At 45.9% G+C, this 26,723-nt stretch overlaps 1 protein-coding gene across 2 annotated transcripts; it reads left to right on the top strand.

Moving 5' to 3' along the window:
• The first annotated feature begins 415 nt into the window (after nt 1-415).
• On the top strand, nt 416-6,408 carry LOC126494836 (melanoma-associated antigen D1). Of its 2 annotated transcripts, none has more exons than XM_050132263.1 (13): nt 416-583; nt 1,135-1,208; nt 1,888-2,040; nt 3,135-3,803; nt 3,900-3,963; nt 4,136-4,215; nt 4,378-4,469; nt 4,689-4,768; nt 4,861-4,903; nt 5,093-5,155; nt 5,329-5,443; nt 5,610-5,995; nt 6,205-6,408. In XM_050132263.1, exons 2-12 carry the CDS (start codon nt 1,164-1,166, stop codon nt 5,985-5,987), a joined length of 1,782 nt encoding a protein of 593 aa, XP_049988220.1. In that variant the 5' UTR covers nt 416-583; nt 1,135-1,163; the 3' UTR covers nt 5,988-5,995; nt 6,205-6,408. The 2 variants fall into 2 exon arrangements, with proteins under 2 accessions (XP_049988220.1, XP_049988218.1); XM_050132261.1 differs by having other exon boundaries at nt 1,888-2,577.
• Nucleotides 6,409-26,723: the final 20,315 nt, after the last annotated feature.

The following is a 26,723-nucleotide window of genomic DNA, read 5'->3' as shown; positions in this document are numbered from 1 at the left end:
CGTGTCGAAATAAGAGACCCCCCGCAGAGGCCGACCTAGGAGGCCCTGAGCGACGGGTGGGCGGCAGTGGCGGACCTGGCTAGAGAGTCCTCGGGAAAAAGGGAGGGACTGAGGAGAGACGCATTGCGGATAAAGGTAGGGGGCTGGTGTGCTGGGCCAGGGGGTGGGACCAAAAGGCGCTGCGCATCTGTTGGAGGGGTGGGTGCGTAAGAAGAAGGGGAGGAACCTCCTCCGTCCACTGTCAACCTGGTTGGCGGTGGGAGAGTCGGCTGGCAAAGAGGCGGGATCTTCTCCAAGTGCACATGCGCGACAGGGCTTCGGGATGAAGCTTTTGTTGGGAAAGCAAGCGGGACTCTTATTTGGACAGCTCTCTAGTGCGCAGGCGCAAGCCGTCCTGAGGCGGTGGGTGGTATATTAGGCGAAGAGGCGGGGTCGCCCGAGCTGCCGCGCTGGCATTTTCTCCTGGACACGGAGAGAGTGCGGAGTGCGGCTGCGGCTGCCGAGAGCCGAGCCCAGCAGTCCTGATCCTCTGAGTCCTGAAGAAGGAAGGCAGCGAAGGGCCGGGGTTAGAGCCTGAGGCAAGGTGAGACGAACCCCCAGAGCGGGCAGCTGCCCCCTGGTGCGGCGCCCCTCCCCCGTCCTTTTATCCCAATCCCTTTACCGCGGATTTAGAAACCCCCTCCTGCTCGAGCCCCGATTCATGCCCCGCTCCCGATCCCTTTTAATTTAGAACCCCGTTCCTTCTCTGAATCCTTATCCAATTCCTTCGCGGAATCCTCAGATTTCCCGACCTTGATCCGTTATACGACGCCTCTTGATTCCAAACCGTAATTCAACTTCCCGAAGCGGATTTTTCCCCTTCCTCCTCCCCACCCCCCGAAAAATACCGCATTCGGAGCTCTTAACGGATTCCGGAACGCGGATTTGAAGCGTTTTCGCTGTCGGCGTCTGGAAATTTTAGATTGTCCATCGGGGGGACGGCCGTTTACTTTTCCCGCTCCGGTTAGGCCTGTTTCTCCCCGTACCCCGCACCTCCCCCGCCCCCAGAATGAAACCACGCACGCACACACAATTTGGTCCTGCGTATTTTCCTTCTGTAGTATAATGCCTAGTTCCTCTCCCACACCCCCCTAGGCTCTGCTCTTGCCACCGAGACTAGAGCTATGGCTCAGAAACCGGACGGCGGTGCAGGCCTCCGCGGCTACCAGGTGAGATTCCCCGGTCCCCATTCCTCCATTTTCCCTGCTGACAGATGACGCCCACCCCCGGCCCCTTAGGTGGCGCAAGTGCCAGGATCTGATTTTTGCCCTTCTTCCGGCCTAGACTCCGCTGGCTCTCAAATTTCTAGCGTTTATCGAATGGGGGGAGGGGCGTCCCTTTTCAGCCATCGGTCCCTGCTTAGAGAAAGGGGAGACCCTGTTAGTCAGGGCATTCTGCCCAGAGAATGCGGGTTGGGTAAGGAACCATTTTTTTTTCCATAACCCTGACGCGTGTAGAGACGTCTATCGCCCCATCCCCCAACCTCTCGCCTCCACCCTCCCCTTCTCCACGCAGCGAGACTCCCCCTCCACCCTCTATCCTCCTCCATTCCTTCTCAGGCCTTGAGCTCCCCACCGCAAGCCTAAGCAGTCTGGCTCTAAACACGCACGGGGTTCGGTGGTCGCACCACGCTCCTACCAGCCCCTGCTGCCTTTGACTGCCCTCACCTTGCCCTGCCCCCTCTACCCTTAACCAAGTTTTGTTCCCGCCCCGCCCCCTTTGACCCTCCTCTGCCCCCAGATCTGTGAACTGTGACTCTGGTCTACAGCTCCCCTGCTGCGTGTGCCCCTCCTTCTGATCTGGCTTAGAAAGCCCAGAGGTTGAAATGTCCCCCTCCTATTTTTGCAGGCTGAGGCCCCTGTCGAAGACGGCACCTTGCTTGTGCAGACCTTGATGGAAGCCATCCAGATCTCCGAGGCTCCACCCACCAACCAGGCCATGGCAGCTGCCAGTGGGCAGAATGCTAGTCCCCAGAGTTCACAGCCCCCAACTGCCAATGAGGTGGCTGATACTGAGGTTTCAACAGCTGCTGCTAGGCCTAAGACAGGCTTTAAAGCTCAGAATACCAAGGGTCCAAATGATTTCTCTCAGGCACGTCATGCCAAGGAGATGCCCAAGAACCAGTCTAAGGCAGCCTTTAAGTCACAGAATGGCACCGCTAAAGGTCCAAATGCTGCCTCTGAGTTTTCCCAGGCAGCAAACACAGGCAAATCAGCAGCTAAAAAGTCTGAAATGGCCTTTAAGGCCCAGAATACTAAGGCAGGCCCCAGTGCCGCGTACAATTACTCTCAGTCTCCCAGTGCCAATGAGATGGCCAACAACCAGCCTAAGAAAGCTACTAAGGCTTGGAATGGTACCACTAAGGTCTCTGCAGCTGATGCCCAGATCCAGAATGTAAACCAGGCCAAGATGGCTGACATAGGGACCAGCCCAGGTATCTCTGAAACTGATGGCGCAGCTGCACAGACCTCAGCAGATGGCTCCCAGGCTCAGAATGTGGAGTCCCGGACTATAATTCGGGGCAAGAGGACCCGCAAGGTGAGATCCCTGCTAGCTTCACTCTGCTCTGGGTGCTCGCCTTTCTTTGAAGTACCTTTGCTCCAAACAAAAGAAAGGGCATATATACCTGTATTTGGGCTAAGCTGTAGGGGCTGTTGAAGGTAAATGCTTATTCCTGACCCCTGATTGGCCACAGATTGATGGTGAGTCTATACAAGGACACAGATACGGATCACCATACCCCTGTACATTTGGACAGTACGCACCATGGGTGAGGTCTTAAGAGAGGCAGGCTCACACTGAGTTATCATTGGATCTTGAAGAGTCCCACACTCGCTAGAGAAAACATGGTTAAGGAGAAATGAGACTCAAATTCAGGGTGGGAGCAGTGGAATCATAGGAAAGGAGATGCTCTGGGCCCCCCTTTATGGTTGTCCTTGATCTGGTTTGGAGGTGAAAGACAAGGAAAAAGAAGCATAAAATGACCCCTCAGTAGCCATTAGTCGCTTTATGTTTGCTTTAACGTCCTAGGTTAGCTACTGGGAGGACTCAGGATTAATAGTGAAGCTGGAATTCTCTTTTCTCTTACAATGCAGATTAACAACTTGAATGTGGAGGAGAACAGCAGTGGAGATCAAAGACGGGCCTCACTGGCTTCAGGGAACTGGAGGTCTGCTCCAGTTCCAGTGACCACTCAGAACCCACCTGGCGCGCCCCAGAATGTGCTGTGGCAGACCCCACTGGCTTGGCAGAACCCATCAGGCTGGCAAAACCAGACAACCAGGCAGACCCCACCAGCACGTCAGAGTCCCCCAGCTAGGCAGACAGCATCAGCTTGGCAGAACCCAGTTACATGGCAGAATCCAGTGATCTGGCCTAACCCAGTGATCTGGCAGAATCCAGTGATCTGGCCAAATCCCATTGTCTGGCCTGGTCCAATTGTCTGGCCAAACCCAATGGCCTGGCAGAATACAGCTGGATGGCAGTCCCCACCCACCTGGCAGGCTCCCCCCAGCTGGCAGAACCCTCAAGATTGGCAAGGCCCTCCAGATTGGCAGTTACCCCATGACTGGTCACTGCCTCCTGACTGGGCAGTTCCCACTGATTGGCCTTTTCCACCTGACTGGATCCCTGCCGACTGGCCAATTCCACCTGACTGGCAGAACTTACGACCCTCGCCCAATCTGAGATCCTCCCCCAACTCTCGTGCCTCACAGAACCAGGGTCCACCACAGCCCCGAGATGTGGCCCTTCTTCAGGAAAGAGTAAGCACTGCACCTCTCGTCTTTTGCTGTTATCCTTCCGTTTGTAATGAGCCAAGTTTGCTGCAAGCATAATTTTAATTATTTCTTTCTCCCCAGGCAAATAAGTTGGTCAAGTACCTGATGCTTAAAGACTACACGAAGGTGCCCATCAAGCGCTCAGGTAGGTCCTGCCCATCCCTGAGCTCTTAGGGCGTCCATCCCTTCCCTTCCATAGCTGATGCTTCTGTCTGTACCTTTGAAGATCCTGACTCAGCTACCCTCACCAGGGCTGGCAAAGGGACTGCTACTCGGTACTCCCACTCAGTCCCAGGGCTTCCCCTTGTCTCCTACAGAAATGCTGAGGGACATCATCCGAGAATACACTGATGTTTATCCAGAAATCATCGAACGCGCCTGCTTTGTCCTGGAGAAGGTAAAAAGCCAAATCTAAGAAGCTGGAATGATGGGGAAAGTCAGTTTTATGAGATTCCTACCTGAAAGTTTAGGGCAAGGCTTAACGGGGCTGTGACTGCCTGCCTATGTGACGATTATGCTAACTGCTGTAATTTCATAATCTGTTTTCTTGCCCCTGTAGAAGTTTGGAATTCAGCTGAAGGAAATTGACAAAGAAGAGCACCTGTATATTCTCATCAGTACTCCTGAGTCCCTGGCTGGCATACTGGGAACGTAAGATGGGAAAGGAGGTGGAATATGGCCTTTCTCAATGATGCTTTTTTCCTAAGAATTTCAGTATTCATTCACATAGCAGGTCATGGGCAGTGCGGGGGCATAATGATCTCCCCTGAGGAATAGTGGAAAAGCTAAATTGGCAAGCTTGCTGGGGTTTTCATGCAAATGGCTGCTGGCTATATATATATATATATGTATATTCTTTTTGTCCTCTAGGACCAAAGATACACCCAAGCTTGGCCTCCTCTTGGTGATTCTGGGCATTATCTTCATGAATGGCAACCGTGCCAGTGAGGGTGAGTGGCTGGACTTGCAGCTGGGGATTACTACAACCTGATTCTCACGCTCACTTTCTGTGCCTTATCTCTCCTCTTGCCTCCTGTTACAGCTGTCCTTTGGGATGCACTGCGCAAGATGGGACTGCGTCCTGGGTATGATTAGGCTCTTTCATCTCCTGTCTGAATTATCCTTTGGCAGCAGAGGGTGGTTCCAGGATTGCATTACATGATGGTCTTGTGGCAGCAGGGGGGTGGGGGGAGTGCTTTGGGAAAATTTACATTATTTGAATAGATGGAAAAACAGTCTTGAATTCTGATTGTTGTTTCCTTTTTTACCATCAGGGTCAGACACCCCCTCCTTGGTGATCTGAGAAAACTTCTTACTTACGAGTTCGTGAAGCAAAAGTAAGTGATTGCACTGGCCTAGGAATCCTTAAAGGATAGATACCCTGGCTATGTTTAGAAGTGAGTCTGGAGTAAATGAGTTCTGTTTGAACTAAAGAGTTTCGAAATCCAGATTTATGAGGTATTTTTCACAGACTGCCCATAAACGCAGACTTTTTTTTTTCCCACTTCAGATACCTGGACTACAGACGAGTGCCCAACAGCAACCCTCCTGAGTATGAGTTCCTCTGGGGCCTCCGTTCCTACCATGAGACTAGCAAGATGAAAGTGCTGAGATTCATTGCAGAGGTAATGGAGGAACTGATAATAGGTTAATTGGGTTCTGTCCCCAGAACCCGTGTAAAAAAGCCACATGTGGTAGTGTGTGTTTGCAGTCCAGTCCTGGGGAGATGGAGAGCCTACTTGTAGAGAAACACTGACTCAAATCTACTCCTATGTTCCTTCCTCATCGCAGGTTCAGAAGAGAGACCCTCGTGACTGGACCGCACAGTTCATGGAAGCTGCAGATGAAGCCTTGGATGCTCTGGATGCTGCTGCTGCTGAAGCAGAGGCCCGCGCTGAAGCACGAAACCGCATGGGAATCGGAGATGAGGCTGTGTCTGGGCCCTGGAGCTGGGATGACATCGAGTTTGAGCTGCTGACCTGGGATGAGGAAGGAGATTTTGGAGATCCTTGGTCCAGAATCCCCTTTACCTTCTGGGCCCGATACCACCAGAATGCCCGCTCCAGATTTCCTCAGGCCTTTACTGGCCCCATTATCAGCCCCAGTGGTACAGCTACTGCCAACTTCGCCGCCAACTTCGGTGCCATTGGCTTCTTCTGGGTTGAGTAAAATGTCCAGTAAGTAAATCACTCTGAATTAGGCAAATGGGATTCTTGGGGGAGTACATGGTCAGTGGGGATTGTAGTCACATTCCTGAGCTAGTAGTGATATACAAGCCACGGTGGAGAAAAAAGAAGTACAAAGAACTGCTATTTATTTGGTGTATATGATCCTTATTACTTGGTACAGCTTATTGAATTATTTTCCCCTTTTCTTCTCTTCACAGATCCTGCTCATCATTTGCAATAGTTTTCCCTCTGAGTAAGGCTGAAGCCTCAGATTCCTTCAGAACCCAGCTATCTAGAGCCACATCCTGTTGACTGAGTGGCATGCAAGATAATTTTATTTGCTATTCTATTACTTTTTTTTTCTTGTGTGTTGTCAAGTTTTGGTATCAGAAATAAATGTTGAAATTGCAAAGTGAATTAAATGTGCTCCTCTTTTTTGTGTGTATATCCAGAGAGAGGGATAAACCTATTTATTGGCTCTAACCTGGAGGACAGATCAGCTTTCAATATGTGGAAATGGTGGGTAGATGCAACTAACGGATTGGGAACCGAAGAAGGGAATGAGTGAATACAAGTGTGTATTTGATCTAAGGACTGGTGTAATGGTTTACTTAGTAAATATTGCATAAATAATGCGTGTGATGGGCAGTGCTGCTGTGTAAGAAATGCAGTGGAAGGTGTGGTGGTCAAAACAATTCCACTTAAGAAGACAGAAGGAATAAAACGCCCAGTGGTGGTGAGAGTGGAGGCTAGAAGATGATGTCAGTGGTTTAGGATTCCAGGATGTTGTTTATTATGTCCGTGTGGAAAGAGGCATAACTCTAGGGAAAAGGTGAGCATAGGAATAACCCCGTGGGCCAGGTACGAGAGTCTCTGATGTAAGAATGCCCATAGCCACATTACCCATAAAGGGCTGAGCTAATAGATCACCCCTGTACCGTCTCTGGAAATGCAAAAGTCATCACAATGCCCTGTTGACATGGGATTGGGGAGCTTCGTCACAGACACAAAGAGTTTATGAAAGAGACCTCAAAAGTGTTCACAATAATTAATGAAAAAAGGAGGCCATGAGTTTGGAAAAGAACAAGAAAGGGTATATGGGGGGAGGGGGAAAATGATGTAATTAGAATCTCAAAAAAAATTTAGAAAATAGTCTCTCAAGGAGAAAGAGGAGTTAAAAAACCCGGATTGAGGAAGTAAAACCACTCTGACCTCTAAGTGGACCTGCTTGAGTTAATGAGGTTTTCTCACCAAGAACAAAATCGGGCCTAGACCATCACTTACTTAAAAACTGGTATTTGGGCATGTGAACATGGCAGGGGCAGAAAAATGGGAGGGGGGAGCAAGAGCAAAGAAGCAAAGACAATTTATTTGGGAAGGCCTCAATAATGGTCAGAGACCGAGTGCCCATGGCTTCTTTAGATCCATGGCTAATACCCACGTGCTGAGAAGAGAGCCCAGGGCTAGTAGGAAGTGTAGGGCTCTAATCCCTGTGCTGTCTCTTGGCCTTACTTCAGGCTTTTTTTCTTTTCGGCTGGGCATGGGTCCCGGCCCTCTTCTCAGGTAGGCCTGGAGAATCAGCCTGATACCTGTTTGGCAGGGATTGTGACAGCCCTGAGACTCTTTAAGTCTGGGCTGTGGTACTTAGCATTTCTGAGGACTGGGTGATGCGAAACAGCGGGATGTGTGGGACTGGAGCCAGCCAGGCCGTGTGGGAGGATGCTTTCACTGTGCCCTTTGTTCCCAGCCAGTTTGGGGACAGAGCACCCCTCCTACCTCAGGCCTGGTGCGCTGTGCGCTGTGCCTTCCCAGCCTACGCATCCAGGTAGATAGGTAGCTGTGGCTTGGCAGCGCCAGCCATCTGGAGCCCACGACTTATGTCCTTAAACCCTCAAGATAATCACAGGTTTTCCCTGAAGTTACTACAACCACCCTCATCCCTGCCCACAGCCCAGATCCACACTCCAGATTCTATCTGCCCCAGAGGGAGGGAAGCTCAGATGAGCTTTAGGGTATGTGGAAAGGATTCCAGACCCCCCCCCCCGCAAGGACGCAGTGAAGTCAGGCAGCTCTTCCCCTACCTGTACACTCCAGAAGGTCATCTGTGCACGGAGGCAGAAAGAAGACCTTCCCAGACTCTGGCTGTCCCCAAGACTGTGATCTAATGTATGTGAAATTGACAGAGGAAAGGGGCTGGAGAGATGGCTCCGCGCTCAAGAGCACTGGCTGCTGCTTCCAGAGAGCCTGGTTTAATTCCCATCACCCACAGGGCAGCTCACAACTCTCTCTAAGTCCACTTCCAGGGACCAACACCCCTCACAGTCACACGTGCAGCCAAAACACCACCACACATAAAATAAAAGTAAATCTTTAATTAAAAAAAAAAAAATCACAGAAGGCTATGGATCCTCTAAGCCCAAGGCTGCTCTTCTGGGTGCTCACGTCCTACAAAGATTGATTCAGAGGACGGTGCGGTGTGGAGGCTGCCAGGAAGTTCTAAGGAGCCTGACAAAGGAGTTTGAAAGTGTGTCACTGGGGCCTGGAACCGGCAGAGTAACCCCAGGGTTTGCTGATGGCCCCTTTAGCTCCAGGCACAGGGACTGTATGCATGTATGTATGCTCTTGGCTACTGGATTTGGTTCTATTCCTTCTCTGTTCACAAAATCCTGGTGCAGTTGTACAGCTGGCAAGACTTGAATAAAGCCTTCAATATTAATGGTCTTATTTTATGTTTTCTGTAACAGGATGTAATTGTAACTTAGTCTCAAAATATTTTTTTTTAATCTGCCATTTTCCTTGACTGCATACCCAGAATACTACAGTTGAGGAGGGAGGGAGGGAGGGGGGGAAAGGGAGAGAGAGAGAGAGAGAGAGAGAGAGAGAGAGAGAGAGAGAGAGAGAGAGAGAGAGAGAGAGAGAGAGAAGAGAATGTAGAGAATGTTCTGGGCACGAGGGCAGGCCTAGCCAGGTAAGATATCATGTGGGGCTATACTCTTGCTAAGAGAAATTTGAAAAATGAGAAAGATTTGTTTCACAGATAGAAATTCTACATTCCTGGATTTGAACATGAGAGAGATGCATAGAATTTTGTTTCTTTGTTTTTTGTTTGTTTGTTGCTTTTCAAGACAGGGTTTCTCTGTGAGTTCATGGCTGGCCTCAAACTCATAGAAATCCACCTGCCTCTGCCTTCTGAGTGCTGGGACTAAAGGAATCTGCCTGGCTTTAAAGAGCTGCATAAGTTTTTTTTGTTTTGTTTTGTTTTGTTTTTTATTGGTTTTGTTTTTTAAGATATGTGTAGCTTCTGTGAGTTCAAAAACCCGCATGGCTGATGGCCATCAAAGGGGAATAAAACCTAGTATGTTATCTACAGCAGCAGGGGCAAGAATAATGCCAAAAATAAAGTGAAACTGGAATTAGTTCCTTACCCAGAGGCCCTACCAACGTCTTGATTTTTAGTCTCGCTTGAACAGAGAACCCAGCCAAACCATTCCTGAACTTCTGACCCACAAATAAGTAGGGCAATGAGGACTAGATGCTGTTTTAGCTGAGTCTGAGAACATCTGTCATGCATTAATAGAAAACTAGTCTGAGTCTTTGTGAAATGGCTTGTCCAGATATTTGCTTGGCCTTGGGGTCTTAAATGACTGGCACAAGAACAAAACCATAGTTCGTGTTATTTTACACCCAAAGCAGTGTCTTACTCAAACCGTTCCTCTTTGGTTTGCTCCTTTCTGGTTCTGAAGTCCCCTTCTCCAATCTCCCTCCAGTTTTGGGATCCTCTGACATCTTTCCGACGCAATTATTTTATTTATAAAGATAAGAAAAAGAGAGTCATTAATACTACTTCTGCCTTGCCCGTTGGTATGCCTTTGAGCCAAGGGTCTTGCCCTCTCTGATCCTCATTGGCCCGTCTATAAAAGTAGATGAAGAAAATAAAGCCATTAGGAAAAATTAAATTTCTATCTGCTCGTCTCTATTTCCAAATTCTCTTTGCTATTGTGCTGAGGTCCTAAGACCATTTCTGGCCAGTGTCCATCCAGGATAAGAAACCTACAGGGAAACCATGTGGCAAGCACACTCCTGGGAGGGGTTGTCTGGGTAGCTGTTTGGAGAGACTGTTGCAGAATGGCTGGAAACAGGGAAGGACTGACATAGCCGCTCAGTCTGGGGCCTGGCCTCAGCTTTCGCTGTCTCTGTCACAGCACCACACATGAGAATACAGTGTTCTCATGGGTTAAAGTCCCAAAAATAAACTTAAAATTAAAAAATATTCATAAAGAAACAGCAATTTGAAAAGGCATTTTAGCACATTTTTATAATTTGGAAATCAAGTATCTCCTTTTGATTTTGTTATTTTTGAATTTAGTATTAACACGTACTGATTGCACATTTTAGTAGGGTTTGGTATTCTATTTCCACATATGCATCCAGCATGCTCTAATCAAATCCGACCTCCTCAAAGCAGATCCTGTTCCCAACCTCAATTAAGCAATATTCTGCATTCAGATCTATGCATTTTAACTTTTATCATTCTGTTTTCTTTGCCAGCTTCAGTGAAGCATGATTGTCAAGTTATATGTACTACAGTGTTTACCAACATATATATACATATATGTATACATGTATGAAATATATATATATATATATGAAATCACTGCTTAAAAATGAGCAAGGATTAATAAGAGACCAGCATCACTGAGGTGAAATACTCTGGGAAGTGTTTTCTGAGAGCACAGAGAAGCTGTGTTCCAGAGGCTGCCATGGTTGTACCTCCTGCTGGCAGCCGGACTCGGTCATGTGTAAGCATCATCCCGTGGTTCTGGTTTTGGAGGGATGAAGGGGTCATGGAGAGCACTTGAGGCTTAGCACTAGGAGACGCCATTGGTGAAGGTGCAGCCTCAGTGGCAGTTGAAGGCCCAGGACTGAAAGATCAGGCAAAGAAGTTGAGGCTTGGCACCATAAAGAGAGCCTAAGAGATGGCTATTGGGGAAAGCGCTGCCCATTGCAGCAAGGGAGCCCAGCATTTTGGAGATGCCAGTACCATGGGAAGACCATCAAGAACAGCAGCAGCAGCAGAGTGGAGCCAACTGGAGCCTAGAAGACAAACTGTGCTGCAGAGGACAGAACTGGAGAAGTGACCCAAGCCCTTTGGAGGAAGCCAGAAGATCGTGAGCAGATCCCAGATAATTGGACACTGAGTTATTTATACTGTTGGAGTTTTGTTTTGCTTGGTTCCGATTGTGATGGTGCCCTGGTTCTTCCCTCTTAAAGAAGGTATTTAACTTAATTTTTATTTTTGAGGGAGTCCAGTTGAACGTTTAAGAGAGGTTGTATATTTTAAAGAGACTCAAATTTTAATGCGTTTGAATTTGTAAAGACTGGGACATTCAAAGTTATTTATAATTTTAATGTGAGATCTTGGGGATGAATAAGAAAGGAAGAGTTGTGACTCAATAATGATGTGTTTAGGTGTCAGGTTGACAAAGGGTCAGCTGTACTGGCCAATTTTGTGTGTCAACGTGAAATAAGTTAGAGTCATCAGAGGAAGGAGCCTCAGCTGAGAAAATGCTTCAGTGAGATCCAGCTGGAAGGCATTTTCTCATTTAGTGATCAATGGGGGAGGGCCTAGCCCAGGGTGGGTGGTGCCATCCCTCGGCTGCTGACCCTGGGTTCTATAAGAAGGTGGGCTGAGCAAGCCAGCGGAAGCAAGCCAGTAAGTAGCACTCCTCCATGGCTTCTGTGTCAGCTCCTGCCTCCAGGTTCTTGCCCTGCTTCAGTTCCTGTCCTGACTTCCTTCAATGATGGACTATGATCTGGAAGTGTGAGCCAAATAGCCCTCCCCCAAAAAAGAGAAAAGTTAGGATCTAAGATCTACTCTTTTAGCTATTTTGAAATGTACAATCCAGTGTTAATAGCTATAGGTACTACGCTATGCTTTAGGTCTCTAGAATCTTCTTTACCCCGATTAACTGAAAATTCATACTCATTGACAACACCTGCACCCCCACCCCACAAACTCAGGCCCTGACAAACCCCCTTCTACTCTCTACTTCTATGGATCTGACTTTTTAAAGATTTGATATATAAGTGAGATCATGCTGTACTTACCTTCCTATGCCTGGCTCACTTCACTGTATGTAATATTCTCTCAATCCCTCCATGCTGTTCCAAAAGGCAATATTTCCTTACTTTTTTTTACATTTATCTGTTTGTTTGTGTGTAAAAATATATGTTTGGGTATACTCACTCCATAACAATAATATTCAGCTCAGAGGGCAGCTTGCAGGGCTTGGTTCTCTCCTTCCACTATGTGGGTTCCAAGGATAGAACTCAGGTTCTCAGACCAGCCTCAGGCTCCTTTGCCTGCTAAGCCACCTCACTGGCCCAAGATTTCCTTACTTTTTAAACTGATTAGTATTCTACTGGGTTTGTGTACCGTGTTTTCTTTACCCATTCTTTTTTTGGGGGGAGGGGTTTGAGACAGGGTTTCTCTGTGGTTTTAGAGCCTGTCCTGGAACTAGCTCTGTAGACCAGGCTGGTCTCGAACTCACAGAGATCCGCCTGCCTCTCCCTCCCGAGTGCTGGGATTAAAGGCGTGCGCCACCACTGCCTGGCTCCATTCTTGTATTGATGGAAACACAGTTGATTTGTGCTGTTATGGATAATATTGCAGTGGGTATTGGCACACAGATGTCTGTCACCTGGGCAAACTTAATTCATTTTACAGAAGGCAGATTACTGGTAGTTCTTCTTTTAATTTTTTGTAAGTCTCCATACCATTCTTCATTTAAAAATTTCAATATCAAAAACCAGTAAACGCATGTGACACAAGGAGGAAAGGGGGACTACTGGAATGGGAGGGTAAGTAAGGGAAGCAGTAGGAGAGTAGGGCGGAGGAAAACGTGGAGGGAAGGATAATTAACACTAAGGATGTTTGACAGAGCAATACGTAAACCTACTAATCTATAATATATTCATATAAAAGAGCTTTATTAGGGGATACACAGGATAATGCTCTTCCCAGCAGCCATCTGCTGCCAAATAAAAATCCATACCAGGTGTAGGATCTCTCCTCTCAAGTTGTTGACCACAGTTGTTTCAGAAACCCCAAAATCAAAGCAGGCTATTGTCACTGCTGTTGTTTTAGCCACCAGAACCTGATGGTAAGACCCTCATGTTGACGATACGACAAACTTTGGTCACAAGACATGGAGAAATCAAGTTGGTACTGACCAGAAATCCTCCTCCCCACTGTACCAGAATGTTCTATACAGGCTGCTGGGGGAGAAAAGTCTTCAGTAGTCTTTCCCAGGTATGACTCTCCTGTGAGCTACAATAACATCCAGCATAGCAAAAGACAATCAGGAGCGCAATAGTGGCATGGATGTTGTTGGAGTAATCGGCTGTAGTCTGCTGTCTGGTTTGATTTGAGGTCTGCTCCTGAGGAAGAAACACGTGTCTGGTTTAGTAAATTTGACCAAGAAGCCATGGCTGGAGAGCTTATAAACCCCAGGTATGAATCCACTACTATTATTTTGCTAAATAGACAAAGTGTCAAAAAAAATCTTTAAATTTGTGTCTCTTTATCCATTGCTTAGTACAGCTTTCACCCCTCACAAAAGAAATGTCTTCGAACAGTGGACATTGGAGAACACAGAAGTTCACAGCTGGTTGAAGTACAGAGAACGAGTGTCCATGGAGAGCTCAAGCATAAACAAAACATCGACAGCATTCCTTTCCTCTCAAGGATCACGAAAAATGCGAGACAAGAAGCAGAAAGATTGTAAGACCCAGAGATCATGGAAGAACAATGCCTTCTGGACATGAAGAATTGCTGCACCAATAAACTCACAGCAGCTGGAGTTACTTGCACAAGAGTTACATTCCAGAATGTAGTGGAAAGGCTGAGACGCTACTAACAGCTGACTGCTACTGGGAGAGAGCGTTTGTGCTCTGGAAGGATGTGGTGGTCTGATAGGGTGACCATGCTCCAGCTGATGGGCTCACACACAGGAGGATATGGGCGGCACAAATTGGACTTGTGGATAATTGAAAAGAAATGGGAACACAGTAGGATGTAGTAGTACACACCTTTAATCCCAGCCCTTGTGAGGCAGAGGCAAGCAGATCTCTGTGAGTTCAAGGCCAGCCTGGTCTACAGAGTAAGTTTCAGAACAGACAGAGTTACATACTGAGACTCTAGTGCTTAAAAAAAATACAAAAAGAAAGAAAGAAGGAAGGAAGGAAGGAAGGAAGGAAGGAAGGAAAGGGAAGGAAAGAAAGAAAGAAAGAAAGAAAGAAAGAAAGAAAGAAAGGAAGGAAGAAAGAAAGAAAGAAAGAAAGAAAGAAGCCATGTATGGTGGCATATGCCTTTAATTCCAGCACCTGGGATTCAGAGGTAGGAAGATCTCTGTGCAATTGAGGCCAGCCTGGTCTACAAAGTGAGTTCGAGGACCGCCAAGGCTACACAGGGAAACCCTCTCTCAAATAACCATAAAAAAGGAAAGAAAGAAGCGACATGAAGAAGGGAGGGATGAAGCAGGTAGATCTGAGAGGAGTTGGGAGATGAGCAGGGGCGAATGTGATCAAATACATTATGTGTGTGCATGAAATTCTCAATAATGAAAATGTTGTGTGTCTTTTGAAAGTCCGTTATCAGGAAGTATCAGAGAAATGTAAACTAAAATCATAACCACACTTGCTCAAAGGACTCCAGTAATTAGTGGGACGAGGATGCGGAGAATAGGAGCCCATTTGGACGGCACTGGCAGAAATGTAAGCAGCACACCCATAGAAACTGAAAAGTGAGCCTGTCCACAAACGGCTTAGATTCCGATGTAAATTTGCACTCCCCCCAGCGATCACCTGAAGGGCTGTATATATCTCTCCATGTATTTGGATCTTCTCAGATATATTTCACAATTTTGCCACGTACATATACATGAGTTATTAGTTTCGGCCTCACTATTCCCCTTGCTTTGAACTGATTGTAGCTGATATTGCATTACTAGTTTCCATTTCTACATATGAGTTGGTTGACTTTGTGCACAAAATTTGTTTTTTGTGTGTTAGGTTTTATGGAGGAGTTCCAAGAAAGAAATGGCAAGTAGAAGCAACCTTTGGGTAAAGAGTTACTAGAGAGCCAGGCAGACCTGCAGGGGTAAAGAGAGAGTTTTCGCCTGCTCAAAGAACGCAGAAGTAGTTCTTTCCAGGTCCCTCAAGAGAAAGTAGGTAGGTTGTGGCCAAAGAAATGGGCCCAAGGTTGACTCATCTCACCGAGTTAGATTTAGAAACATTATAATTTTTGCATTTCTGACTAAAATGGGTATTAAAAAGTCCCAAGGGCGTCCCTAGATAAGAAGTGCTTGAAAGGACAATGGGCCTAGTTATTTTTCAGTGAAGCAATTCCGTTCCCAGCCCTCCTTCGCTTTGGGTTTGTTATCTGGAAATGCCCAGTCAGGAGAGGAGGAGGAAGGTGAAACACCGTGCTCTTGGGAGGGCTGGGAAGCACATGATAGAGACGAACGGACGGACAGACAGAGACTGAGTCCGTGAGGTGCACCTAGAGGAATTTTTTAATCTAACATTTCTAGCTTTTTTGTTTATAGAACAAAAACAAGACTGAGGGATGGTTTTATAGAAAGGGGGATTAGAGGGCCCTAAAGGATTAATCGGTCTGGCTTCTTTGCACTGGATTAAGGCATTATTCAGCTAGGAGTTCCCCTCCCTGAATTTGCTTGAAGAGTAGTCAGAAGTTGGCGTTTGCATCCGAGGCTGGTATCTGAGTGCATCCGTTCAGAGGATGTTGTGCACATGAGTTCATACAGCATGCTGGACAGCGGTCTAAATAAATGGGGTCAGCACACAGACTATGGAGGTCTCTATGGATATAAGAATCAGCATTGTTATCAAGGAGGTACCAATAAACAAGAACCGTAAAGTCCAAGATAAGCTCTGAAGCCATTGGCCTGTGCTTTTGGTGCCTGCTGTCTGACCTGTTAAAGCAAGGCTGGCTGTCATTTTTGCTGTGCCTCTGGCATTCCTCCTCCAAGAAGAGAAGAACTTCCTTTTCTCCTGTCAGGAGAGGTAGGCCTCTCATATTTTGGATCATGAGCACTGCTGACGAGACTACCTAATCCTGAATTCTTATCTGGCTTTGAGAGATCTCACCAAGACTTTCTTGTATATCCTGAGATAAACATGATAGTATGTTAAGGATACAGCTAAGCTTCCTTTTCCTGTGCTAATGCCCGCTGGCATCCCCAAAGCCACAAGTAGAGGGATAAGAAGGGAGATTATCTGGTTGCATGTGTGGCCAATTAAGGGGACGCAAAAGCTTCAGTCCTTGAGAGCCACGTCTACATTTGGACATAAGTGTATTGGGGTACGAATACCAATCCAGTCGGTGGGAAGACACAGGTAGGCTGGGGTGCCATTGAGGAAGACGCGCTACTTGAGTAGACAGGTACTAAAGTGGAGGGGGGAGAGATGGAACAGTTGATCATTTTTTTTTGGTAGGTTCAATTTCACACACTGAAGGAGAAGCGTGAGTGCAGGGCTGGGATTGCCAGTATCTTGGAGAAACAGGAAATTTGCATCTAGATAATAGGATGAAAGAGGTGTATCCTAGTTAAGGTTTTTAAAACACCATGACCAAAAGGCAAGTTGGGGATAAAGGGGTTTATTTGGCTTACATTTCCATATTGAAAGAAGTCAGGACAGGAACTCAAACAGGACAGGAACCTGGAGGCAGGAGCTGATGCAGAGGCCATGGAGGGGTGCTGCTTACTGGCTTGCTCCCCATGGCTTGCTCAGCCTGTTTTCTTATAGACCCCAGGATGCCCAAGGATGGCACCACCCACAGTGGCCTGGGCCCTCCTCTGTCAATCACTAATTAAGAAAATGCCTTACACCTTATGCAGGCATTCCCTCAACTGAGGCTCCTTCCTCTCTGATGATTCTAGTTTGTGTCGGGTTGACACAAAACCAGTCAGTACAAGGTGTTAGAGAGGGGAAAGACCCTTTTCCAAGCTTTTGTAGATTATTTATTGATGACCAAAAGCAAAGGTCAGTGGTTGAACCTGAGTTGGGAACCTGGTAAGATCTATGCTGATAGACAGTGAGATAGGCATAGGGCCCGACGGAAAAAATGGTAGGAGGTATGTCCTTTTGCAGTGGGCAAGATTTAGCAGCTGACACGGTAGGGGAGTTTTTATCAGAGGTGGGTCTGAAAGTCATGAAGAAATTGCACAGTGAGTTAGATCTATTTGTCCCATTGATATGTCCCCTGTAAAGACCGTGTCATACAGCAGAGATTTCTGTTACCAAGGAGGTAGAGGAAAGGGGCTAATAATGGGAATCCTATGTCATAAGTTTAGAAAATGTAGAGATAATTTGGATGTGTGTACCTTATAATTTGGAAGCCCTGTCCGTTAGAGTAGTGGAGTCTGTCCTGTCAGTAAAAGCACACCTACCCCATCTTTGACCTGCTGGAGTGTGTGAAGGGACTGGTCCTGAGGAACAATAACAGCAGGATCTCTGAGAGGAGTTTTGGGGAGGGTCCAGTGATGATGGAGTGCCAGAGGCCTTGACCCAGACCAATGACTCATTGCAATGAACATTTTGCGGGTGGGGCAGGCTAATTGGACAAAAAGTATACTATGTGACACACCACAGCTCCTGATGCCATGAAGATGTGTTGGATAGACAGGAAAGGGGTGCTTTTTATGTTTTCTTTTGCTTTGCTTTTAATTGATTTGGGGGATTCTTTTTTGAGGGTATGCAGCAGGGATGAGGGGAGGATATGGAGGGACTGGAAAGTGAGCAGGACTAGGATGCATGATGGGAAATTACCAAAGAATCAATAAAGAATGATGCTATTAAAGAAGGATGTCCCGCTGGGCGGTGGTGGCACACACCTTTAATCCCAGCCCTCAGGAGGCAGAGGCAGGCAGATCTCTGTGAGTTCGAGGCCAGCCTGGTCTACAAGAGCTAGTTCCAGGACAGGAACAAAAAAAAAAACCCAAAACTACAGAAACCCTGTCTCAAAAAAAATCAAAAAAAAAAAAAAAAAGAAGAAGAAGAAGAAGTCTAGGGGTCCAGAGTGGCCCAAGCCAGCAGAGATGTAGGGACTTCAGTATATGCAGAGCAGAAAGGAAAAGACAGTCATCAGGCCTTGGCCAGAGGTGTTGGGATTATTAAACAAGTGATAGATGGAATCGAAAAATATTCTAGAAATTTAGAGATTAGGAACTTCTCTCATTGGGGCTGAATAGGCAAAACAGAGTAGAGAGGGGAAATCAGGCAACAGAAAGTACATGTTATCAGTCAGAAAAACCTAGAATCAAAAAAATGCAAAGAACTCAACCCAGTTATGTGGAATCTGTGAGGTCCTCCTTTATCAGGAATTGTGGTGCCTGAAGTTTGTTGCAAAAGAGGATTGAGAAAGTATCTGAAGGAGGTCTTCTGCCTTGAGATACAGCAACCTCAGAGGCAGGGGATGGGGAAGAACAAAGGAACTGCTCATAGCTGGTTGTTTATTGAATAGGTGTTTGAGGTCCTCCAGGAGGTCACGAGAATGGGTGGAATTGCCCAAAGAGTCACCCTCTAAGTCCTGTCCTCTGGGATGATTATGAGTTGAGCCAGTATCTGCTTTAAGTGGAGAGAGGGTGCAGTCCTTGTAATCTATGAGTAGACTTTAACCTATACAAATGAATCCAAGAGCTGAGATGCAGCGGTTTACCAGCAGTGCGGATGATGAGAAGGACCAGGAGGTGTCTGGACCGCAGAAGCTGGAAGAGTTTGAGGGTTAGGGTTTTTAAGTCTCCTGGGTACACTTGGAGATACGACTGAAAGGGATGCCTTAATGGAAGTTTATTAGCAATGTGTCTAAATTTTTATTTATACTTTCTATGTATATGGGTGTCCTACCTTTATGTATATCTGTGTACCGCACGCATGCCTGGTGCCTGTAGAGGCCGGAAAAGTGCATCAGGTCCCCTGGAACCAGAGTTACAGAGGGTTGTGAGCCGCCACGTGGGTGCTAAAAATTGAATCCAGGTCATCTGGAAAAGAAGCCTCTTAACCACTGAGCCACCCCTCAGACCCAGGAAATGTCTTAATGAATGCTGGGTGTGGAAGAGAACTGGGATGTAATCACCTAGGGTTTTGGAGGGCAAAGGAAAATTGTCTGACACAAAAAGTTTTCCATTCACCAATTCAAAAAGACTTAGACCTGAGATAGTGAACAGATTCTCATAAAAAGGGATAAGGAAAAGATTGATCCAGTTACCTTGTGTTTGTGTCTGTAATTTGGTAAGATGGTTTTTATAAGGGCATTCATTTTCTCTACTTTAGCTTATGGTTGGTGCCTTTAAAAGATGCTTACCTTTTCAGTGATACAAAGGGGTTTGAAGATCCCTATATAATTTTAAATAGGAATACAAACACATTGTTAGATTATGGGGAGGTGGGAAGTCCAAATCTGGGTATTATTTCTTTGATTAAAATGTAATTCTCATACCTGCCCCTTCAGATATACAGGAAAAACCTCTACCCATGCCAAAAAAAAGTATCTACTAAGACTAATAAATATTTGTCTTCTTAATGGGCAAGTCAATGTGTGAGTCTTGGCCAGGATTTGTCCTCTGGCCTGATGAGTTTGGAAGAACAAAGCCTTAGTGTGCCATGAGGGTGAAGACTTGTGATGTATGTGGCAGAATTGAATAACAATCTCGGAGATCTTTGATAAGAAAGGCGTCTTCCATTTGTTGAAAGAGGTTAGCTCTTGGGTGATGGCCAACAATCACGAAGCATTGTTAAGATGCCAAGCTTTTCTTTCTTAGGTAAAGTTATTTTTCTCCCTCTGCGAACCAACCTTGGTTAAGCTGCCACTCTCTTGAGATAGTTTTTCTTTTTCTTAAGATGAGTAAGGAGGGTTAAACGGTAAAGCATAGAGAAAGTGTAGAATTCAGGCTCATTGCCAGCCTTGTGATTTCCTAGGCCAATAAGGGAGTCCTGCTTTGAGTTTCCATTACAACGGAGAACAGCTGCCTGCTGAGTTAGACAGTCTGTAAGTTTTAGGATTAAGGTATTATTAATGATAGGTAGCCCCTTGGATGTCAGAAAGTTTTCAGCTCTCCAAATGGGAGCATAAGAATGGATAATGTGGAAGCCATAATTGGAGTCAGTATAAATATTTACTGATGATCCCTTGGCTAGGGTTAGAGGTCTGGTTCCCGCAGTTAGTTCCGCCTGCTGTGAAGTGTTCAAAGGTGGGAGGGACCCCAAATGGAGAAAGTAGTCGATGTGACTACAGCGTATCCTGTTCAGATGGATTCCTGTATGTTGGCTGAACTCTTATCTGAACTATATATGGTCTGGATCAGAAAAGAGGGAATCAGGGAGCTTAGGAAAGAGGAACTAATTCAGTCTCTCAGAGAAATCCTGAGGAGGAGTGTTTTCTGGTCTGGGAGATGTGGGTAGAAGGAAGGGACCTGGAAAAGATACTCAAGAGTCTGCAGGAGAGCGGGACAGACAGCCTGCAGGCAGGAAGGAGAAGCCACAGGGATCAGATCACCTGTGAGTCAAAAGAGCCTGGAAAGTCGGAGCCCTACAGACATGGTGGACAGGGACCAGCTTTTAAGTCTCTTGGATCAGATGGGCTTTTGCCTCTAGACTTTGTCAGCAAGGAGAGCATCCTAGGATTGTCTTAATTGTGTGGAAGAATGTGTACTCACTCTCCTCTCAGGGCCATGCCGTTATCTCAGAAGCCAATGGCTAGACCTTTGAGCATGTATAGAAAGATGAAATAGTTAAGATGGGCCAGACAAAGTGAGGGCAGAGGCAGAAACTGAATCTTTTCTAAGGAGCGAGAAGGCCCTCTGTTAGGAACAGCAAGGTCAAGTGATTTGTGAGGTCCCCTGAGGCCAGTTGCTTTTATGTTCTGATGAGGGTGCCGAAATTGGAAATGCAGGGGCACAAAAAGTTAGTAAGCCCAGGGAAAAAAAGTTTCCTTTTGGAGAGAAGGTGTTTCTGTAATCACTTGTCTCCATTTTCTGAGTGAGGGCTCCGTAAGAGGGTGTTACGTGGAACTCCATGAAATAACTCTGGTTTTAAGGGATTGTCCCTTTAAAAGGGAAACGCCTTATCCTTTCTGGGCAAAGAAATTAGGGAAGGGGGCAGCACAGGATGTAGGGAGGGGAGGGGGCTGCTAGGAAGGTCACCAAGTTTCTGTAGGCGAGTGCTAGACGTCAGAGGAAAGACCTAAGCTTGCTCAAAGATGCGGGGACTGATTGGGAACTTGTGAGGAAGGGCCGCTCAGTTCAGCTGTTGAGCCATCCTGGTAGAAGCTCTGTCCAGGCAGAGGCAAAACTGCTTTGTGAAGAAGATTCAGGTAGAATGGTTAAAAAAAAAAAATCCCTTAGGTCAGTGAGAAGCTTTTGCAGGGACAGAGCAAAGGGTTAGGAACCACACATCCAGTTTGTAAAAACTGCTTCATTAGTGCTCCTGAGCTCTGAAAACAAAGTTATCAGCTGTCAGGGTTTTTGTCTCTTTGGTTTTTAGTTAGGCTGGGCCTATCAAGGGGGCTAGGGGCTGGCTGGCCTGAGAAGGCTGGAGTTGAGGAATGTGGATTGGTTGGAGGCCCTGGGAACATGCCGACAGGGAGAGGAGCTGTTGGGGTAACTTTACTAGAAGAGTGGCTTGTGGCTATCAAGGGATATCTAGTACCCCTGGACGTGGATGGTTAACAGGGCTAGAGATGAGAGGGCTGGGGAGGGTGGCACCAGGCAGTGAGGAGGAGAGTTCGCTCCTATCTGCCTTGTGAGCAGGTAAACAGAGATGGCGGGAAGGAGTTTAGAATGTATCATCTGGGAAGTGGAGTCAGGGAGGAAGAGTTAGTTAGAGTGAGTGGGGTTTAATGTTTCCAAAGCAATAGGAAAGTGACTGGTTTTGAACGAGCTTGTGGATAAAGCCATCAACCCCAATAACAGAAGTGGGATACTGGAACACTGGTGTTCGGTATTCATTTCAGGCAAAACCGGACTGTTTCATGCCTAAAAGGAAATCAATCAGCCTGCCTGCAACTGTGATGTTTACCATGGATTCGGCATTAGGGATGCTGATGGAAGCTTCTGAATGTAGATCGAGCATCAATTTTCAGGGCTAAATTCTAAGGGCTCAGGCATTGAAAAACCCAGCTCAAGGTTAAGAATAATTGGCTCCCACCCAGGGCTTGAGGACAGCCAGGTGTCCCACGTCCCTTAACCTTACATATTGGACAGCGTTCCAGTGGAGCGTGTGGCTTTGAGCAAGCTCTGGTCAGGTATTGCTGCTCGTGGCCACACTTGAAGCAAGATCCTAGTGGAATCCTGTTAAGAGAGATACATGTTCTTGTTTTTTTTTTTTTTTTTTTTTTTTTTTTTTTTNTTTTTTGGTTTTTCGAGACAGGGTTTCTCTGTAGCTTTGGAGCCTGTCCTGGAACTCCCTTTGTAGACCAGGCTGGCCTCAAACTCACAGAGATCCGCCTGCCTCTGCCTCCCAAGTGCTGGGTTTAAAGGCGTGCGCCACCAGTGCCCGGCTTGAGATACATGTTCTTAACTGTCCTAAAAAGCCGTTGCAATCAATTGGTATTTGACCTGATCTCTTTTTCATTTTTGTTATCTCTACTATTAACCTTAAAGAGTGACTTAATGGAGCCTTTCTGAAGGGACTGAGAGATCTACAGTTTTCAGAGATTTTCTTCCTAGGGAGGGTTAGGAGATGAGGTGAGTTTGTGGGTAAGTTTGAGTGTTCCCCATTATGAAGCCTGGTGAACCAAGCAGGTCCAGAGAAAGGAAGTGTTCCTCGGCTTTGTTCTGGAAGTATGGAGAGGTCGCTGACACTGGACCACTGATGATGGTTGTCCCTGGACTCGACAGATCTGACCAAGGAAACAGATCCAAGTCTAGGATTTGGGGATCAGGCAGAGAACTCAGAAATACACGAATGGAAGACGAAGATCCAGTGTCAGACAGGGACTGAAGTCCAGTGTTGGGGGAGGAAAAGGGGTGCTGTTGGGTATGGAGAGAGAAGAAGCAAGGCTGAAGAAACTCCACAGACAGATCTATTTCAATATTTCTCTCCTGGGTTTTTGGTGGCAAACTGTTAGGTTTCAGAGGGGGCAAGGGGTACAAGAAAAAAAAAGCAGAGTTAGAGCCCCCTTCAGAAATAGGTTTATTAGAGAGCCGACCAGAGAAGGGTAAGGGAAAGGCTTTAACACACTCAGAGAGCAAAAGTACTTCTGTTAAGTTCCCTTGGGAAAAAATAGGGCAGAAGAAGGCGTTGTACCCTAGAAAATAGGTCAAAGGTTAGTTCCCCTCACCAAATCAGACTTAGAGATATAATGTTTCTTGTACTTCTGGATGAAATGGGCATTTATAAAGTTCCAAGGGCGTGCATGGAGATAGGGCCATCTGAAAGAACAATGGACCTAGCTATTATGTGATGAGATTGCTATGTTTGCAGCCCTCATCCATCAGGGGTTTGCTATCTGGAAATGTCCTTTCCCAGAAGGGAGGCAGCAGTTAGCTCTTTGATAGCCGTGAAAAGAGAAAGAGACTGAAAGGGAGTATGTATGCCCATCTCAGGGAAGTTACACAGAGCAGCGCCTGAGCATCTGGGAAAGTAAAGGTTGCGGATGGTTGGGGTTGAGTCTGCAAGTCTTCCCGAAACAGCGGAGATTCTGATCTAATACCATGAATTTGCTAAGTCATTGATTATTTTTTTCAAGATATTTTTGCAGTACTTTTGGAATTTTTCTCCACACACCATCAGATCATCTGCAAAGATGTGTCCACTGATCACAAGCCTGTGTCCCCACTGGGTCACCCCACACCTGTGCACACATGCACAGCACTAGCTAAACTGAGTCAGTTATAAGAAAAAGACATGAAGTTGGAGGGAACGTATTGGGGGAGATATGTAGAGAATTGAAAAGGGCAAATGGGGGCTAGAAATGGCCATATTTTATAGTATTCTCAAAAATAATTTTAAAAACTCAAATGATTGATCCCCCATTATTTTCCAAATATGAATATTGTTCCATTATTTTTAAAGATTAACAACATTCTGTTTCATGTACAAACTGCATTTTTACGCATTCATCTGTTAATGATATATCCAAGAGGCAAGACTATTTGATCACATGGTAGTTGTATTTTAATGTTTTAGTGGAACCATCAAACTGTTTCCCCTACTGCTTGTACCATTGCCAGTGCTGAGTAAAAGCTCCAATCCTTCACTTGTTAGTTTCTCTTTTTTGTGAACATGAGGTGATATTCCACTGTGGCTTTGATTTGCATTCTGCTGAAGATAAATGATACTGAACAACTTTAAATATGTTTGGGGCATTTGCATATTCTTTGTAGAAATGTATATTTAAATCTTTTGTTCATTTTTTAAAATCAGCTTATTTTACTTTGTGACTGAGTTGTAGGTCTCCCTTATATGTTCTATCATTCAACAGATGATTTTCAAGTATATGTCTCCATTCTTTATGTTGATGATCTGCTGTGTTCTTTGTCCTTTCATGAACAAAGATGTTTAAATTCAATGTAGTAGCATTTGTTTTTGTTGCTTATGTTTTTAGTGTCAGAACCAGAACTTTACTGCCAAACCCAAAGTCACGAAGCTTTTTTCGTTTTAAATGATCACCCTTACATTGCTAAATCATTTTGTGTTGATGGAGCGGCAGGGCTGCGTCCCCAGCACCCGGCCGCCCGCATGGCTAGCTTATGCCCCGAAATAATTACACGGAAACTGTATTCTTTTAAACACTGCCTGGCCCGTTATCTGTAGCCTCTTATTGGCTAGCTCTTACATATTGATCTAACCCATTTCTAATAATCTGTGTAGCCCACGAGGTGGCTTACCATGGAAGATCTTAACCTGCGCTGTCTGGAGTGGGAGAATCATGGTGACTCCTGACTCAGCTTCTTTTTCCCAGAATTCTCTTCTGTTTACTCCACCACCTAAGGGTTGGCCTATCAAGGGGCCTAGGCAGTTTCTTTATTAATAAGAAATCACTCCCACATCAATTTTGTCTATGATACGGATCAGAATCCTCTTCTGTTTGTGTGTGTGTGTCTACTGTGCTTTCTCTATGGAGTGATATCAGCACCCGCGCCACAGCTCATTTAACCACAGTGTGATTGAACTTTCTAACCTGTGTCCTTAGTCTGCACATCTGTCTTCTCGCTAGTACCACACTGTGCTTTTGTTTTTCTGGTTCTTGAGAATAGCCTCGGGGGCCTTGAAACACACTGTACAACATCAGTTACATTCCCAGCTCTTAGATTCCGGAGACAGGCTTGAAAAGCCTTGAGGTCATGACGCCCTCTTCTGTGCCTGCCAAGTACTGGGATTTTAGACATCTACTGTCCTGCCTGCTTGAACAGTTTGATTTCTGCAGTCTGCTATACCCTTGAATTCAGGAAAGCTGATTATTCCTGTTTTGTGTCCCCCACCCCCCACACACACACTTTGGCTGTTTCAGGTCCTTGGAATTTCCACTTTTTTTTTTTTTTTGAGACAGGGTTTCTCTGTGGCTTTGGAGCCTGTGCTGGCACTAGCTCTGTAGACCAGGCTGGTCTCGAACTCACAGAGATCCGCCTGCCTCTGCCTCCCGAGTGCTGGGATTAAAGGCGTGCGCCACCATCGCCTGGCTCCACATGTTTTTTAAAATGATAGTTTTCTGCTTGTGCAAAAATGCCGTTGAGATTATGTTGCATCTGTTAACTGTCTTTTTATTTGAAAGTAAAAGGGAACTATTTGGGAAGAGAAGGGAGACATGAAAAAGAAAGGATCAATTTTATCAAATTATATTTTATGTACATCTGAAAATGCAACATGAATAAACCCCCACTGAAGTATAATTAATATACACTAATGACGAACTTGACAAAACTAAAAACACTGAAAATACATTAACTTGTGAAAGACACAAAGAATAAATAAAAGGGAAAAATACAATAACTTTGGGGGAGCAGGATTTCTCTGTAGCTTTGAAGCCAGTCCTGCTGGAACTAGCTCTTGTAGACCAGGCTGGTCTCCAACTCACAGAGATCCACCTGCCTCTGTCTCCCGAGTGCTGGGATTAAAGGCGTGCACCACCACCGTCCACCTCATTAACTCTTTTGATCTATGAACATGTAAAACCTCATTGATGTGGATCTGTCATTTCTTTATTTTTTTTATTTTTCTCCACTACTTTGGTTAGTACTAACCTAAGTACTTTATTATTTTCACTGCACCATAAATGCAATTATTAATTTCTTTAATTTTTCATTGTTATTACATAAAAATGTAATTTATTTATATATATATATTGGCTCTGTATCCTGCAACTTTGATTAATTTATTAGGGCCAGTAGATCTGGGGTTTTTTGTGTGTGACCCAGGGTCTCATATAGGCAAAAACAAGCCTCCAAGTCTCTCTGTAGCTGAAGACAGCCTTAGCCTTGAATTTCTAATGCAACTGCCTCTACCTCCCAAGTGCTGGAATTCCAGGCTGTGCCACCATGCCTGGTTAATGCAATGCTGGGAATTCAAGCTAGGACTCTGTGTATGCTAGGCACGCACTACTAAACGCTCTACATTTCTGACCCCCAACAGGTCTCTCTTTGTGTGTCTGTCTCTCTTCTCTCTGTCTTTCTGTCTCTCTCTGTCTCTCTCTGTCTCTCTCTGTCTCTCTCTGTCT

This window comes from Alexandromys fortis, unplaced genomic scaffold (genome assembly GCF_014885135.2).
Source record: "Alexandromys fortis isolate MF-2015 unplaced genomic scaffold, M_Fortis_MF-2015_v1.1 scaffold_414, whole genome shotgun sequence".
Classification (NCBI taxonomy): domain Eukaryota; kingdom Metazoa; phylum Chordata; class Mammalia; order Rodentia; family Cricetidae; genus Alexandromys; species Alexandromys fortis.
This window is presented reverse-complemented; position numbering and strand designations above follow the sequence as displayed.

Coding starts and splice junctions, on each gene's coding strand:
- LOC126494836 (XM_050132261.1), top strand. CDS start 1,164: ATGGCTCAGAAACCGGACGGCGGTGCAGGCCTCCGCGGCTACCAG. Junction 3,964..4,135: donor GGTGCCCATCAAGCGCTCAG/GTAGGTCCTGCC, acceptor TGTCTCCTACAG/AAATGCTGAGGGACATCATC. Junction 4,769..4,860: donor TGGCAACCGTGCCAGTGAGG/GTGAGTGGCTGG, acceptor CTCCTGTTACAG/CTGTCCTTTGGGATGCACTG.